The sequence below is a fragment of the Parasteatoda tepidariorum genome, chromosome 7 (assembly GCF_043381705.1).
Source record: "Parasteatoda tepidariorum isolate YZ-2023 chromosome 7, CAS_Ptep_4.0, whole genome shotgun sequence".
In the NCBI taxonomy this organism is placed as follows: domain Eukaryota; kingdom Metazoa; phylum Arthropoda; class Arachnida; order Araneae; family Theridiidae; genus Parasteatoda; species Parasteatoda tepidariorum.
This window is the reverse complement of record NC_092210.1, coordinates 46,525,895-46,540,650: the sequence shown is the minus strand read 5'-3', so window position 1 is coordinate 46,540,650 and position 14,756 is coordinate 46,525,895. Positions and strand designations below refer to the sequence as shown.

Genomic DNA, 14,756 nt, shown 5'->3' with positions numbered 1-14,756 from the left:
TATATATATATACACTTTTCTTTAATTTAAACTTTACTCATAATAAAAAAAAGCATTATAATTTTTATTGTATCATTTCCAACATTTGGCGGCACACAAAAGTGCCTCGGCACAGTGGTTGAGAATCACTGATCTAAGTAATACTCATAATTACATTCTAAGCAATCATTATCGTGTAAAGCGATCATCGTTATTGTAATCTAAATTCTAAGCAATTATCAAAACTATTTTCGACGCAAAGCACAAAACTATATCAACAACTTTGATGCATTTGAAATAGCGGGTACAGAATGGTCAATTTTCTACGTAATGGCTTAATTAATTTTTGGTATGCTTTTATTTAAATTTTCGGTTATCAAAGTAAGTACTATACTAATAAATACAGATTTTTATTTCTGTTGTATGTGTTTTTTTTTAGGATTGTTTTAATTATTCTAAAAATAGCACCACAAACAATTAACTCCAATGGGTATATAAACCTACTCACAAATGAAACAAAACTTTCTATTTAATTATCACAAGCTTAAGCAATACAAATTAAGCTATTTCATGCTTAACATGTTGAGTAACATTTACACAATAAGTTGATAAATTATTATTCTATAGCAATAAAATATCAATAAAGAATTAGGCGTAGGAGCTATTTACAAACTTAGTACTTTACTCATTCATCTATTGCTAACATAAAGAATGATAATTTGGCATCTTATTCCTTTGATAACTTCGAATGTAAATATCGTAATTCCGGAAAATAACAAGACAAAGAATGTAATGTATGCATTATTCTCCACTGAATGATAGATACATGCGCTGTGTCATAAATAAATATCGTAAATTGCATAACTTGCGAGATATAGTATTTTAAAGTAGCACGTTGCATGCAGGTTCTGTGCAAATGCTAAGAGCTGGATTGTTTAATTTCAATGAACAATCTCGATTCTCAACAGAGCCCCTTATTGCACAAAATATACTTACGTGAACATACGGGACACTACGCTAAAGTACTGAAAACTCTTTAATAGTGCTACCCAAATCAAAATTTTTGATGGTGTTCTAATGATGGACCAACATAATCTTGTAACCAACAATAATTCCATCATGGAACCGTTATATTTTGGATGGTAACCAACATAAGAAACCATCGCCCTAATGCAGGAATTCGGACTGATTTATGAAGGTCCAACATAAGAATAACAACTTGTTTTGATGGTTTGTGTATGTTGAACCATCAGAAATTTCCATGATAGTTTCTTAGAAATCAAATGTTGGAACGGTCATGAACAACCATCACTTCAGTGTATGAATTCGGTCTGATTTATGATGGTCCAACATAAAAAACAAACAAATTGTTTTGATGGTTTATTCCTGAGAACTTACAAGAATTCCCATTAAACCATCAAGGAAATGTATAGTTGGAACCATCATGGACCATCACGGGTCCTCATGGATTGTTGGTCCATGAGAATAAAACTTCTCTTCCTGGTTAACCATGACAGTATTAAAGTAGCATTTTCGATCATGGAATGATGCAAGTTTGTTGGAAACCAAAATCCATGAACACATAATGAAAAATGTTGGATGATGGTGACCATCAAATGATGTTGGGCTATCATGAATCGCACTGACATCAACATAAACCATCAAAATTTTTTTAATGGGACCATTAAGAATTGTAACTTGGGTATTTAGTTTAAGTTTTTGGGAGTTTAAGTTTACTATTATTTAGTTTATTATTATTTAGTTAAGTTTATTCAGTTTAAGTTCAGTCAGATATAGAACAATACAAAATAATATGAGTGACAATGTGGATTGATAAAATGCACTTACGGGCAGCTTGTTGCCAGATCATTGGAATCTTGATAAATACCCTTTGGATGTCCAAAGGTAGCATTATGAATGGGTTCCATGCATTCCACATATTTAGAAACATCACATTTATCTTCAGAAAAGACAGGAGCTACAACATGTTTTAAATATAGTATTAATTGTCAATATTTTCTTTAAAAAAATGCATTTTGGATCTTTATTTGCGAAAATCACACAAATAACAATTTAAAAAGTTGGAGAAAAGGTATAAATTACAGAATCTTTCATATAATACTAATAATGCTAAATTAAAATACCATTTCATAAGTCAAAATTCTACACTTCATTTGCATTTCATTTGTAACTCAGCTAAAAAGTGTGGAGTTGATGTCAGCATCGGAGAGTACATGAACACTACATGAATTTTAAGAAAAAAATTCCAATAACTTAGTTTTATTGCACTAGTTGCGAGTTGTCAATAGGCTTTACTGACCAGAGCAATAAGTGCGTAGCATTGCTCCTTCATTTTCAAGCAGCCGCTCTTTGTGGAGTGGACTCTGCCAATATTTTGTAGGTTTAGAAAGTGAGAAATTTATTGTATTTCCATCACCGATGAAAAGGGCCTTTTTCCTATATACCTTTCACTGATGCTTTTATAAGTTTAAGAGGCATTGCCCGGTATTCCCTACATTGAGGTTTTTTTAACACTAGAAGCTCCATTTTTTGCTATTTCTTACGTTGTTTTTGAAGATACATGAAGTTTCAAAGCTCATTTTTTTTAAAACTTTTCTTAAATTATATCAAAATTTCATGCGTTTTTGCTCATTATTAAAGTAAATAATTAATAATTATAGCAATACTTAAAATAGCCAATAAAAAGGTGATTTACGTGTAAGAAAAACTTTCAGAGGTCAAAGGTGTAAGAAAAACTTTCATTTTTGAAGTTTTCATGCAAGTTTTTGATTTTGCAAGACTGCAAACCTTAACAAGATAATTTGTACAACAGAAATTTAGGTCAATTGTGCTAAGATAATGTCACGCTACAGTTTTTATTAAAGTATAATGGTATCTTATATCCATTTTTCTAAGTAGATTAGATGAGCTATTGAATTATATATTCGTTATTGTGTCATCCTGATTATAAACAGCTATTTTTGTTATAATCCTACACAAAAAAGAACTGTTAGTAATTAGTTATTGCCATTTGTTATTATTCGTTATGCTTGTTGTTTTATAATTGAAAGCCGTTATATACGATTGGGTTTACCACATCTTCCATCGTCACATATTCTAAACACGTTTTTCATCGGATAATTTTTTAAATCGTAATTTATTTATTTTTATAATTTTTTAACTAACACAACAACTTATCAAGAATATTTTTTCCAAACTTTAAAGTCAATCGCAGTAAAACTCTAGAACACAGAACATTCGACAACTTTTCCCATTAAAGTCGGAGAAAATAGAAGTGGAAAAAAAAAGAAAAAAAAAGAAGAAAAAAAACAGTTTTCTCAAAACTTTATTCCTGGCGTCGGTCGACACATTTGCTCAAAAATTAATGAAAAGAACAAAAAATTATGAAAGAACAAAAAATAAATAATAATTCTCACATTTTTTCATAGATTGAATTTAGCAGATATTTATGCAAGATTCATTTTACTAAAGAATTAATTTTTTCTTATCATTCACTTAGCCATGATCAATACTTACAGAATATATTTATTTACTAATTATCATTTTTTTTAAAATTTTATATTACGCTACCATGAACTACTCTGTCCCCAGTGAGGTTTCATTTTTCTGATAAGTTACTAAAATCTCAACAGCTAAGTTTTCAAACTTTTTGAAGAAAATTTCATAAAACATTGTTTAAGTGTTTGTCTTATGTATGCTAGAATGTTCAATAAGCGAGCTTTGTTTAAAAGTATATTCGATAGTATTCTAGTATAAAAATGTTCGTTTGTTATATGCCAGAATTTTAAATAAGAGAATTCCTTTATTCTATTAAAGAATCTCGCAGCATATAAATGTTCGTTTTTATATGCTAGAATTATGAATAAGATAATTCTTTTATTCCATTAAAGAATTTTACATCATATAAATGCTTTTTTTTGTATGCCAGAATTTTGAATAAGAGAATTCTCTTATCGTATTGAAGAATTCTATTATATAAAGATGATTTTTTTTAGTCACAGAGCATTGAAATTTGTTTCAAGTTGCAAAAATGTGCCGAAGTAATTCATGAAATATGAAAATAATGATATTGTATGATGGTAATATGGTAAAACTGAAGACTGTTTGAGTTAGTTTGGAGTGTTATAAAGTGGTAAGGAATCCATTAAATACGATTTAGCTTCAAGACCATCTTTGATCTTAAAAACTGACGAAGCTTTTCTAAGAATGAATTATAAAAAATTTAAAAATGTTTGTTTTTATATGCTAGAATTTTGAATGAGAGAATTATTTTATTCTATTAAAGAATCTTGCAGCATTTAGTGTTTGTTTTTATATGCTAGAATTTTGGATAAGAAAATTCTTTTATTCTATTAATGAATTTTGCAGCATATAAATGTTCGTTTTTTATATGCTAAATTTTTGAATAATAGAATTCTTTTATTCCATTAAGGAATTTTACAGCATATGTAAATGTTCGTTTTTCTATACAAGAATATAGAATAAAGGAATTATCTTTTATTCTATTAATGAGTTTTACAACATATAAATATTCGTTTTTTATAGGCTAGAATTTTGAAAAAGACAATTCTTTTACTGTATTGAAGAATTCTATGATATAAAGAGAAATTTTTTCTTCTTTTTTTAGCCACTTAGCATTGAAATTTGTTTCAAGTTGCAAAAATGTGCCGAAGAAGTTCATGGAAAGTAAAAATGATATTGCATGATGGTAATATGGTGAAACTGGAGCCAGTTTCAGTTCGGTTACAACGGTATAAAAGTGGAAAGAAATCCATTAAATACGATTTAGCATCAAGACCACCTCTGATCTTAAAAACTGACGAAGCTTTTCTTAGAATGCATTCGAAAAACTTGAAAATTAGGTGTCGTGAAAAAGACCAGAAAAATGAGCCAATTGCTATCTTTTTTTAAATCTCACAATGAGCCATATCCTGCCCAGCAAAAAATCCGATTCCTGTTTATTGATATCGGTCTTTCTCTTCAGATTTAGCACTACATGACTTTTGCTAAAATAAAAACCACAGCAAAAAGTGAACGCTTTGACGCTATTGAATTATATCCAAAAAGAGCCCTTATTTTATTTTATTGAATATCATCTATTATTCATATATTATATTCCTATATAATTTATTTATTCACATAATATATTTCTCATTCATACATCATTTTATGTTATTCTTTTATTTTATTCATTTCGTTCTTTTATTTAATTACTTTATATATATATATGCATATCAGCACATTTTTCTTTTGTTCTCATATTGCATTTTTTTGTCAAAAGGTCAAAAAATACAGAAAGACTTCTTTAAAACCATTTTTTTTAATTAAAATTCTTCAAACTTCGTACGTAACAACAACTTATTACGTAAAAGTTGAAAAAATGTTTAATCTAAAAGTCTTTTTTTTTCTCCCGTGCATGAAAATTTTTAAATAATGTGACAAAAAAGAAAAATAGTATATTACCATAAAAAATTGTATCATATTATTTATCTTTTTCGTTAGTTTCTCATATTGTTCTTCTCATAGTTTTTTGCTATTTTTTTTCACGTTAATTCTTTTTATTTTTACATTTTTTTATTGGTTTTATTTCATTTCGTGTTAAAACGCCAAGTGTATACGTTTATAACCACTTATTTTATTAAACATATTGATGATTCATTATTTTTTAAAAATTTTGAATTTCACGTATAAAACTGTTAATTGATACAGTTTTTAAACTAAAAGCATTAAATGCAAAAAGTAACATGAAAATTTAAAAAAAAAAATTATTTTTAAAAATTTGATGTAAAAATTTAGCAATCTAACTTTGCTTGTGTTTTAATTCTTACTGTTTTTATTTTGTTTTATTAACAAAATTAAAATAATTAAATTTAGAAAAATTACTCGCTAATAAAAAAATTAGTTTCATAAAAAGCGAATACTTATAGGAATGACAATCGGAACAGAGTCAGTAATAAAGTTCAGATTTAAATTTTATAAGCTTAATAATGCAATATTGAACGCTACAGTTCGATTAAAATTCATCATATTTTATTGTTTTACTTTCTAACTGATTTACAATAAAATTTTGTTCAAATACTATTCATAAACTTTTAAATTTTTTTGTTTATTTTTCAGTCAGAATAAAACAAAATTTTAAAATAAAAAATGGCGTATTAAATATATACATACCAGTGAAAAGTGCTCCGAGAACAATTAATAGCCACATGATTGGATTATTATCTACAATGAAGTGAATTTATAGCCTTGAAAAGTTGTCCACACGTGGTTATCGAATTGTTGGTCAAAAGCTCGAACAGGAAATGTAGATAAAAGAGTTTGCTCAATTTCCTCAATCTCAGTTTATTTGACTCTGTGTATATGACGTCGCACGGAAGGGTTGATAAATCTCCCACTTTGAACAACACACAGGATCATGTTTACAATTAAACACCATACATTCCGAATAACACGAAAAAACGATTGTAACCCCAAGTTCACGTTGAAATGAATTTACCCTATGGATACATAACTTAAGCGAGCAATCAGTTTGGCACGAGTTGATATTTCCTTCGTCCGGGATATAATTTTTTAGTAAATTTTATAGAACAGTTTAACACTAAATCGGATATTTATGAAAAGGGTAAGACAGCCCTGTGATTTTGGAAAAATTATTCAAATATATATGAATTCGAATCTTTTGTGCAGCCTCGTACAATCTCCTGAGTGCTGTCCCAAAAATTTCAAAAGCATTTTTCTCGAAGCTTTATTTTTCAAGGCAGTCGGACTCATGACTAAAAATTCTTTATTTATAAATCATTAAATTTAAATGATTGAAACTTTAAATCAGCAATCATTGTTTAATCAGTAATTTAACTAATCACTGACTTAAAATTTAAATCATTGAAACTTGCTTTATTATAGAAGCGCAGCCCTGTCGAGATTTGAGTGATCTAGCTCAGCGTTTAACAAATGGTGCTCCGTGGAACTCTAAAGGGTTCCGAGATTTTTGTAGAAACTTTTGCATATTTTTTGTAAAAAAAAACAATAAATTTTTTTAAAACATGTAATTATATTTATATCCAATCTTATTTATCGTTTCGACATGGACTTGTTTATGAAATTATTAAAAATAAATGTCATTAAAAAAGGTAGTATTATCAACACGTTCACGCCGGGAAAAGGGAAAATACTGGTACGGGAAAAGGGAAAATACTGGTAGAAGAACTATTTCAATATTAGATAATATACGGGAGGAGTTAATCTATTCTCAACAATAACAATTCACTGTAAGGAAATTTATCACGGAGAAGAAGCAATTCAATTTAAAAATTGCATCCGTTAAAAACAATTGGTAGTTATGGATTTTTATTATTCCCGGAAAAAAACTAAAAAATGAAATTTATTGTTACCAGTTTTTACTCCGGTGCGCTGCCAAGATGAAACAATCTAGCGTGACCCACCGGTGGGTCATCCCGGCGTGAACGTGTTAAAAAAAATTATTGCTCCAGTATTTCCGATCAAACTTTTCAATTTAAATAAAAATTACCAATTTTAAAAAGAAATGTGTTTCTCTGATTATATGATTACCATTCTTTTACGTCTTTCATTCAAACAAAAACCATTACTCAGGTTGTTCATTTTCCGCTCAGAACTAAACTAGATACCATTCCACACCCGCGAATTCAATTGTCTGACGTAACACCTAATTCTAAAACTATTGTTGATTAAACGATGAAAAAAAAATTAATTCCTTGCATAAAATGTTTTTACAACACTAAACCCACCGACACTTTATGTGTAAATATTTCTAATGATGGCAGTCAAATAGACGTTATATTCTTTTCCGGTTAATTATAAATAATACAGAATATAGTAAAGATAATAAAACATAAAAATAATTATCATGTAATAATAAAAAAAAGCATTTCAATATTCTGATCGTTTTCTTCGCATTCGTCTTCGGAACTACAGAACTATATCAATCTCTTCATCATTAACTAGGTCGAATAACTCAGAGTCTGAGACCTAGAGATCATACATAACATCCTCACTCTCATAATTATAAATAATACAGAATATAGTAAAGGTAATAAAACATAAAAATAATTATCATGTAATAATAATAAAATAAAAAAACATTTCAATATTCTGATCGTTTTCTTCACATTCCCGTCTTCGGAACTACAGAACTCTCTCAATCTCTTCCTCATTAACTAGGTCGAATAACTCAGAGTCTGAGTCCTATAGATCATACATAACATCCTCACTCTCATAATTTTCTTCCTCCATTTCCAATTAAATTATTTATTTTCCCTCATTTCCTTTACACTGACATTTTACATCTAAATTTTCGAATTTGTGTTTGAATAATCCATCTATTTTCAAAATTTAGTCTAGTATTTGTCTAGTTATTAGTTCTATATTACAAAAATTAGTACTAATCTTATCTATTACCCAAAGTGTGTAGCTTAGTTTATGGATAAATAGAACTCATCACGTCGCAAAAAAAAAAAAAAAAAAAAAAAAAAAAAAAAAAAAAAAAAAATGTAAGGTATTTGAATGATCGTTATTTTGCCTCATGGGTTACTAGCAGTCGGAGCTCTCAGCATAAAACAAATTGCACATAATCACATAGCATGTCCCTAAACTCAATCGGATGATATTTTCTTGGAAAACTAAAAATTAATAGAAGGTTTAAGATTTCAAAGCAGATAATTTTATAAATTTCGTTTATTTTCCAACTGTCAAACGACTGCTCAAAGTAAATAACGGTAGAGTACATTTGATTATCGGGAAAAACGAAAGAACAGAGACTGATATTGAACAATTCAGTATCTATATATTAGAAAAAAAGTGTGTGTGGTGCAGTAAGTTCAAAATCTAATAATAATATTAACTTGGAATAAGCAATTTTGATTCAAGTCTCAAAAGCGGTAAATTGAACACTCTGGTAGGTTTAGTTTTAAAATGATTAAGTGTTTCTCTGGTCAATATGTTTACAATTGCTAATGAACTTTATTAAATCGGGGACCCGCCAAAAAGGGTTGATCATGTAGGGTTCCGTAGCAAGAAAAAATTTTGAACCGCTGCTCTACCTAATCGAATTTCAATTGCAAGATTCTATCATCATAAACAGGGAAACTTGTTAATAATATTAATAATAAATAAAATTAAAAAGTTTTAAAAACGGCGTTTTTCAAACGAATTAAAAAATGAGAAATTTTTTCTATTTCTTGTCAAACTAAAAACGAAAAACATAGCACGCATCATTTTCGTTAGAGGAGGGAGAAAGAAGTTTAATACGTAAGTAGAATACGTCGAAGTTTAATACGTCCTAAGGTTTTAATTTTGTTCATACAAAAGTTATAATTATATTCTCTGTTTGAGTTTTCCTGCTCGAGCTTTCCTGTTTGTACTCACGTTTGGGTTTTATAACGTTTATATAAGCTAGTAATTATACTTTAATTTTATGTTTCTGAAATCTGCGATTGAGTTGTAATTTGTTATTTTAAAGAAACATTAAATGATTTTTTCTTATTCCTTACATGAATATGGTAAAGGAAAAAATCAGTTTGCTCCAAAGATTTAAGTACTTACGCAAGCTCGGTAATAATTGTAATATAACCACCTATTTGAAATTTTTTTCCAGTTTTAAATTATATAATGCTTCAAAATTAAGCCAATATTTTTTGTTATATAATCTCACACTTAACCAGTGGATGAAGTTTTTTTTTTCATTCAGAATAAACTATTCAACAATCAATCATTTTTTAAATTAAAGAAACTTCAATGATGAATAGCTGTTTCTCTTAGATCACTGCAAACAAGTGTAAATTTGAAAAATTATTGTTTGGCCGTGTTTGGAAGATCTTACCTTCAAAGTAGAAAAAGGCACCGGTGTTTCACCCTGTATTTCGTAACCATAAAATATTAAAATACTAAATAAAATATTTTTGACTTATTTTGATCAGAATTAATACAAGAATATGGAAAAAAATATAAAAAATATGTTTCATAAAAAAATTATACGTCATAGCCTTAATTAAAATATAGACTAGTATTAGTTTTCATGATTGGATCGAATATTATCAATGGAAACAAAAAAAAAAAACAATGTGACTTTACAAGCGCATATTTGTTATTTTGTCACTCTAAATTCATTTCACGTTCAACATTATTATAAAATTAATATTATTTTTAAAATTAAATATATATCAGATTTATTGTTGAGTACAAAAGAAGTTAGCTCTGTATGCTTTCATAGATGGCGCCATAGAGAGCTAAATACTGAACATAACTATAATCACAAGGTCACAGAACATCAGGAAACTTCACTAAATTTATTTTAGATTTCAGCTAGACACAAGAAATATGGTGCTGACATCTAACAGCACAATTTAAAACTAAAAAAACTGCATGATTAATATTTATACACTTAATTGACTCAAACATAGTTTTTATTACTGCTGACAGAAAAAAAATAAATAATAAAATTAAGGAAGGATAAACAACAGAGACAATTTAAACAAAAATATGAATAAATAGCTCTTACTTACGTATATATGAATAAATAGGATTACTTTGCATTTTACTCATAATTTTTCATCAATAGTTTGTACGTATTGTTTAAAAAAATTATATTAACAGAAAACCGCAAACAATAAGTCACAGCTTATTTCACATTTTTACTTCATTCATTTAAATTAGTAAATTTAAAAAATTTACTGAATTAATTCCTTGTATGAAATTTAAAAAGAGTTTAAAAATTGGTAGAAATATTTCAAATATAATATTTTAAAAATCGTTAATGATGTTACAAAAAATAGTTGCCATGAGTTGAATATGAATTGAATGATATAAATGGATATGATATAAATCAATGTATTTCGCCTAATCTTTAGAGCTGCTTAAACGAATCTAAATCTTATTGAATAAGAATTCTAAGCTTGTTCATTTAAAGAAAAATTTTTGTAATTATTTAATATTTAAATTATTTAATTTAAAAATTATCGAAAAAAACTTTTTAACTGTAAGGTACACAAATTTTTCCATATTAAAACACATATTTTAAAGTTACAAAATCCCGAGATCTGGAAGAAGTTGGTTAATTAGTTAAGAAACAATTAGTTTTTTTAAATTTTATTAGATTGAAAATTTTGTTGGTTTTTCTTTTAATATAATTTTTTAAATTTAAAATGAGGTTTATAAAAATCATGTTTTAAATGAAATTATGTTTAAAACTAAGTTTTTAGTATTATTATTATTATTATTAACCTAAATAGCATCCTGAATATGCAAATTACTCAAATAGTGAAATAAATATTTTTAAGCCTCAAGCTTTCACCCTAAACTGTCAGTCCGTATATTTTGAGAGGAAGGCAAGTTGGTTCAGAGTAACTGAGTTTTGCATTCCAAGAACTAATCTTTCATTAGAAAAAAAAACTTATAAGTATGTTTGTAGTTAAATTCTTGAACTTTTAAAATTTGATCGTAGTAGAGGACATTAAAAAAGTGCATACACAATACCAAAACTTACTGAGGTGATTTTTTTTTCTCATGTGCACTGTGCATGCAAAACATTATATGAGTATATATGAACAAAGTATATATAAAGAATATGAATATATATATATATATATATATATATGTGTGTGTGTGTGTGGAGTTTGGAGCTGTTGTTATAGTATTATAGTGTAATAACTGCGAACATTGCGTCATCCACCATCTTGTAATATTAAAGGAAGTTGCATCATTCTCTTGACATTGAGAGGCGCCAGCCAGACCAGAAGGGGAAGTCCCGAAGGGAAACTCCCGAATTTATAATTAACTCTTACTTTATACCATAGAACACTCTAATTCTTAGTCACATGCAATCCGGAGACCACTGCGAGAAGGCAGCTCTCCCCATGTCACTGTTATATCGTTCTAACCTTTTATTTCTATTAAATTGTTATGTTTATTAAATTATCGTCATTATTTACTCCTATGCTGCACTATCTCCCACAAATAATGGGGGCTTTCGTCCGGAATTTGAACGGCGAGCTGTAACTATTTCTAAACTTTAAAATCCCGCGAAGGGAATTTTAACCAACTACTTCGAAATCCCGAGAAGGGGATATTTTTCAGTCAAGTAACTTTAGAAATCCCGAGAAGGGGACATTCACCGAAAAAAAAAGGAAAGCGAAATTCTGCGCTCGAGAAGGAGATCCAGATTTTGTTCCTATTTTAAATCCCGAGTAGGAGAATCACCGAACTGTTCACCGAATCACCGAAATTCTACGCTCGTGGAGGAGCGATTTATCAAAGTGCAGCAAAAGCAGCTGGAATCCACGAATTTTCTGGAGTCATACTGATCGAGAGGGGAGAAGTGCAGCAAAAAATCAGCGACTGGAGAAAAGCAGCAGCAGAGACCTCTGAACTTTCCTAAATCAGCAATAACCGAATCTGTCTCGAAGGACAGAATTGATCCAGAAACTTCTGTCGCGAAGGACAGAATTGATCCAGAAACTTCTGTCGAGAAGGGCAGAATTGATCCAGAAACTTTCCGAAATTATTGGAATATCCTGTGCAAATCAGCAAGGCAGTCAACTTTTCCGGGGAAGTGCAATCGTGAAATGCTTAGATACGAAAAGGATACGAATCTGGTTTGAATCAACGAATCGAGAAACATTGGATTACCATTGGACACTGAGAGTCTCTTCAATCAAGGTAGGAAATTTTCAATTTTAAAAAATGTATAAAAATTCAAAGAAAGAAGACCTAGTAAAAGTATTAGAGGAAATAGGAGGCATCGCAGACAGCATCGATAATATCGTTAAATTAAAAGAAAAAATTGAATGTTCCGAAATATTTAAGAATGATTCTGAATTTGTCAAAAATTTGATAGCTAACGCCGTAGAAGAAAGAGTACAAGCAGCAGACAGGGAACTTAAACAAAGCGAAATTCAGATTGAGTTAGAAAAATTAAAATTAGAAAGACTCGAGAAAGAAATGCTTTTATTAGAAGCGAAAAACAAAGCATTTGAAATCGACCCTCCCAAAACAATAAATGATACACCCGCAACAAACATTGAGAATCTAATTCATAGCATTAAAACTATATCTCTTCCAGTTCCATCGAAACCTGAAAACTTTAATCAATTTTTTTCATCGTTGGAAAGAGCTTTTAGTACGAAAAACATAAATGAGGGGCTTAAAGCCGAAATCTTAATTAACATGCTAGGTGAAAAAGCAAACAACATCTTGTTATACATAGAAGATGAGGATTTAAAAAACTATGAAAAATTAAAAGCTTTAATACTGCGCGATTTTCAACAAACTCCCCAAGAATGTTTGAATAACTTTAAAAATGCCTCAAAATTTGAAGAAGAAACATATATTCAATTTGCTAGTCGCTTAAATTCACATTTCGAGTATTATTGCAAATTACGTAAAGTTGAAACATTTAAATCATTATGCAATTTAATCATATCCGATAAAATAATTGAGATATTAAATAAAGAGATGGCCAGTCATATTTTAATCCGCCAGGGAGAAAATTGGTTTAATCCTGTCGAGTTAGCTCGAGAATTAGACATTTACACTACGTCTAAAAATATGCCTTACAGAGAAGTTTCCAATACCCATAAATATGGGCAGAACACTTTTTTTCGAAGCGAGAAAAAATATTTCAGAAAAAACCAGCCGGATCGTTTTTCTCAACCGATAAATAAACAAAATAGAGCAGAGAAACAATGCTATATATGTGGAGAGATCAGTCATTTTGCACGTGATTGCGAAAAGAGATTGAAAAAAACATATGATTCCAGAAGCGATAAATCAGAAAGAAAAAATACCCCTCCCAGTGATAACTTAAGAAATGAAAGCTTTAGTGTTAATTCCTGCAAACCATCTGGAGAAAATAATTTTAAACACGAGTTGAAGTATGCTCAGATTTATTTGAATAAGAATAACCCAGTGAATGCCATAATTGATTCAGGAGCTCAAATATCGGTGATTAATTCAAATAAAATAAAAATAAAAGATTTTCCTCAATCTAATATAATGCTGACGTCATGTTTTGGGGTTGAACGGAAAGCGAAACTTATACAGATCCGTATGTCTCTATATCCCAATGAGTCAGGGTTGAAGGTCAGCGCCGCTGTTTCGGATGAACTTAAAGTAGATGCAATAATAAATTCAACGATTTATGAGCAATTAATAAAACTGGGTCAGTCTTCTTCAAGTGTAAATACTCAAACCAAAACTTCTAAGAGTGAAGATTTTTATGAATGTTCTTGTTTCAATATTAATGACTCTTGCTCTTGTGAATGTTTTTTATTTAATATCAACAATGTGTATAGAAATGATGAACCTAATTTATCACATGTTAATGATCCTTGTATTAGAAATGAACTGTCCGCGTTGATTAATAATTACAAACCAAACAAAATTAAAGACACTAAGTTAACAATGAAAATTATTTTAAAAGATGAAATCCCAGTATGTCAAAGAGCTAGACGTTTATCTTTTTCTGAGAAACAAAAGGTAAATGATCAGATATCAGAATGGTTAAAAACAGACATAATTAGAGAGAGTTGCTCTGATTATTGTTCCCCAATAGTTCTTTGCAAAAAGAAAGATAATAGCTTAAGATTATGTATAGATTACCGGAAATTAAATTCAAAAACAATTAAAGATAGATACCCCTTACCTCTTATTGAAGATGTGTTAGACCAATTACAGGGTTCTAAAATTTGTAACAAAATTGATCTTCGAAATGGGTTTTTCCATAT

At 29.0% G+C, this 14,756-nt stretch overlaps 1 protein-coding gene across 1 annotated transcript in view; it reads right to left on the bottom strand.

The window, feature by feature from the left end:
* LOC107456139 (uncharacterized) overlaps positions 1-6,313 on the bottom strand; it is a 15,705-nt gene extending 9,392 nt beyond the window's left edge. The window contains exons 1-2 of the mRNA XM_016073923.3: positions 6,172-6,313; positions 1,828-1,957 (exon numbers count right to left, since the gene is read on the bottom strand). Coding sequence (XP_015929409.1) covers positions 1,828-1,957; positions 6,172-6,208 — 167 coding nt within the window. The 5' untranslated portion in view covers positions 6,209-6,313. The remainder of the gene's footprint in view (positions 1-1,827; positions 1,958-6,171) is intronic.
* Between the last annotated feature and the right edge of the window lie 8,443 nt (positions 6,314-14,756).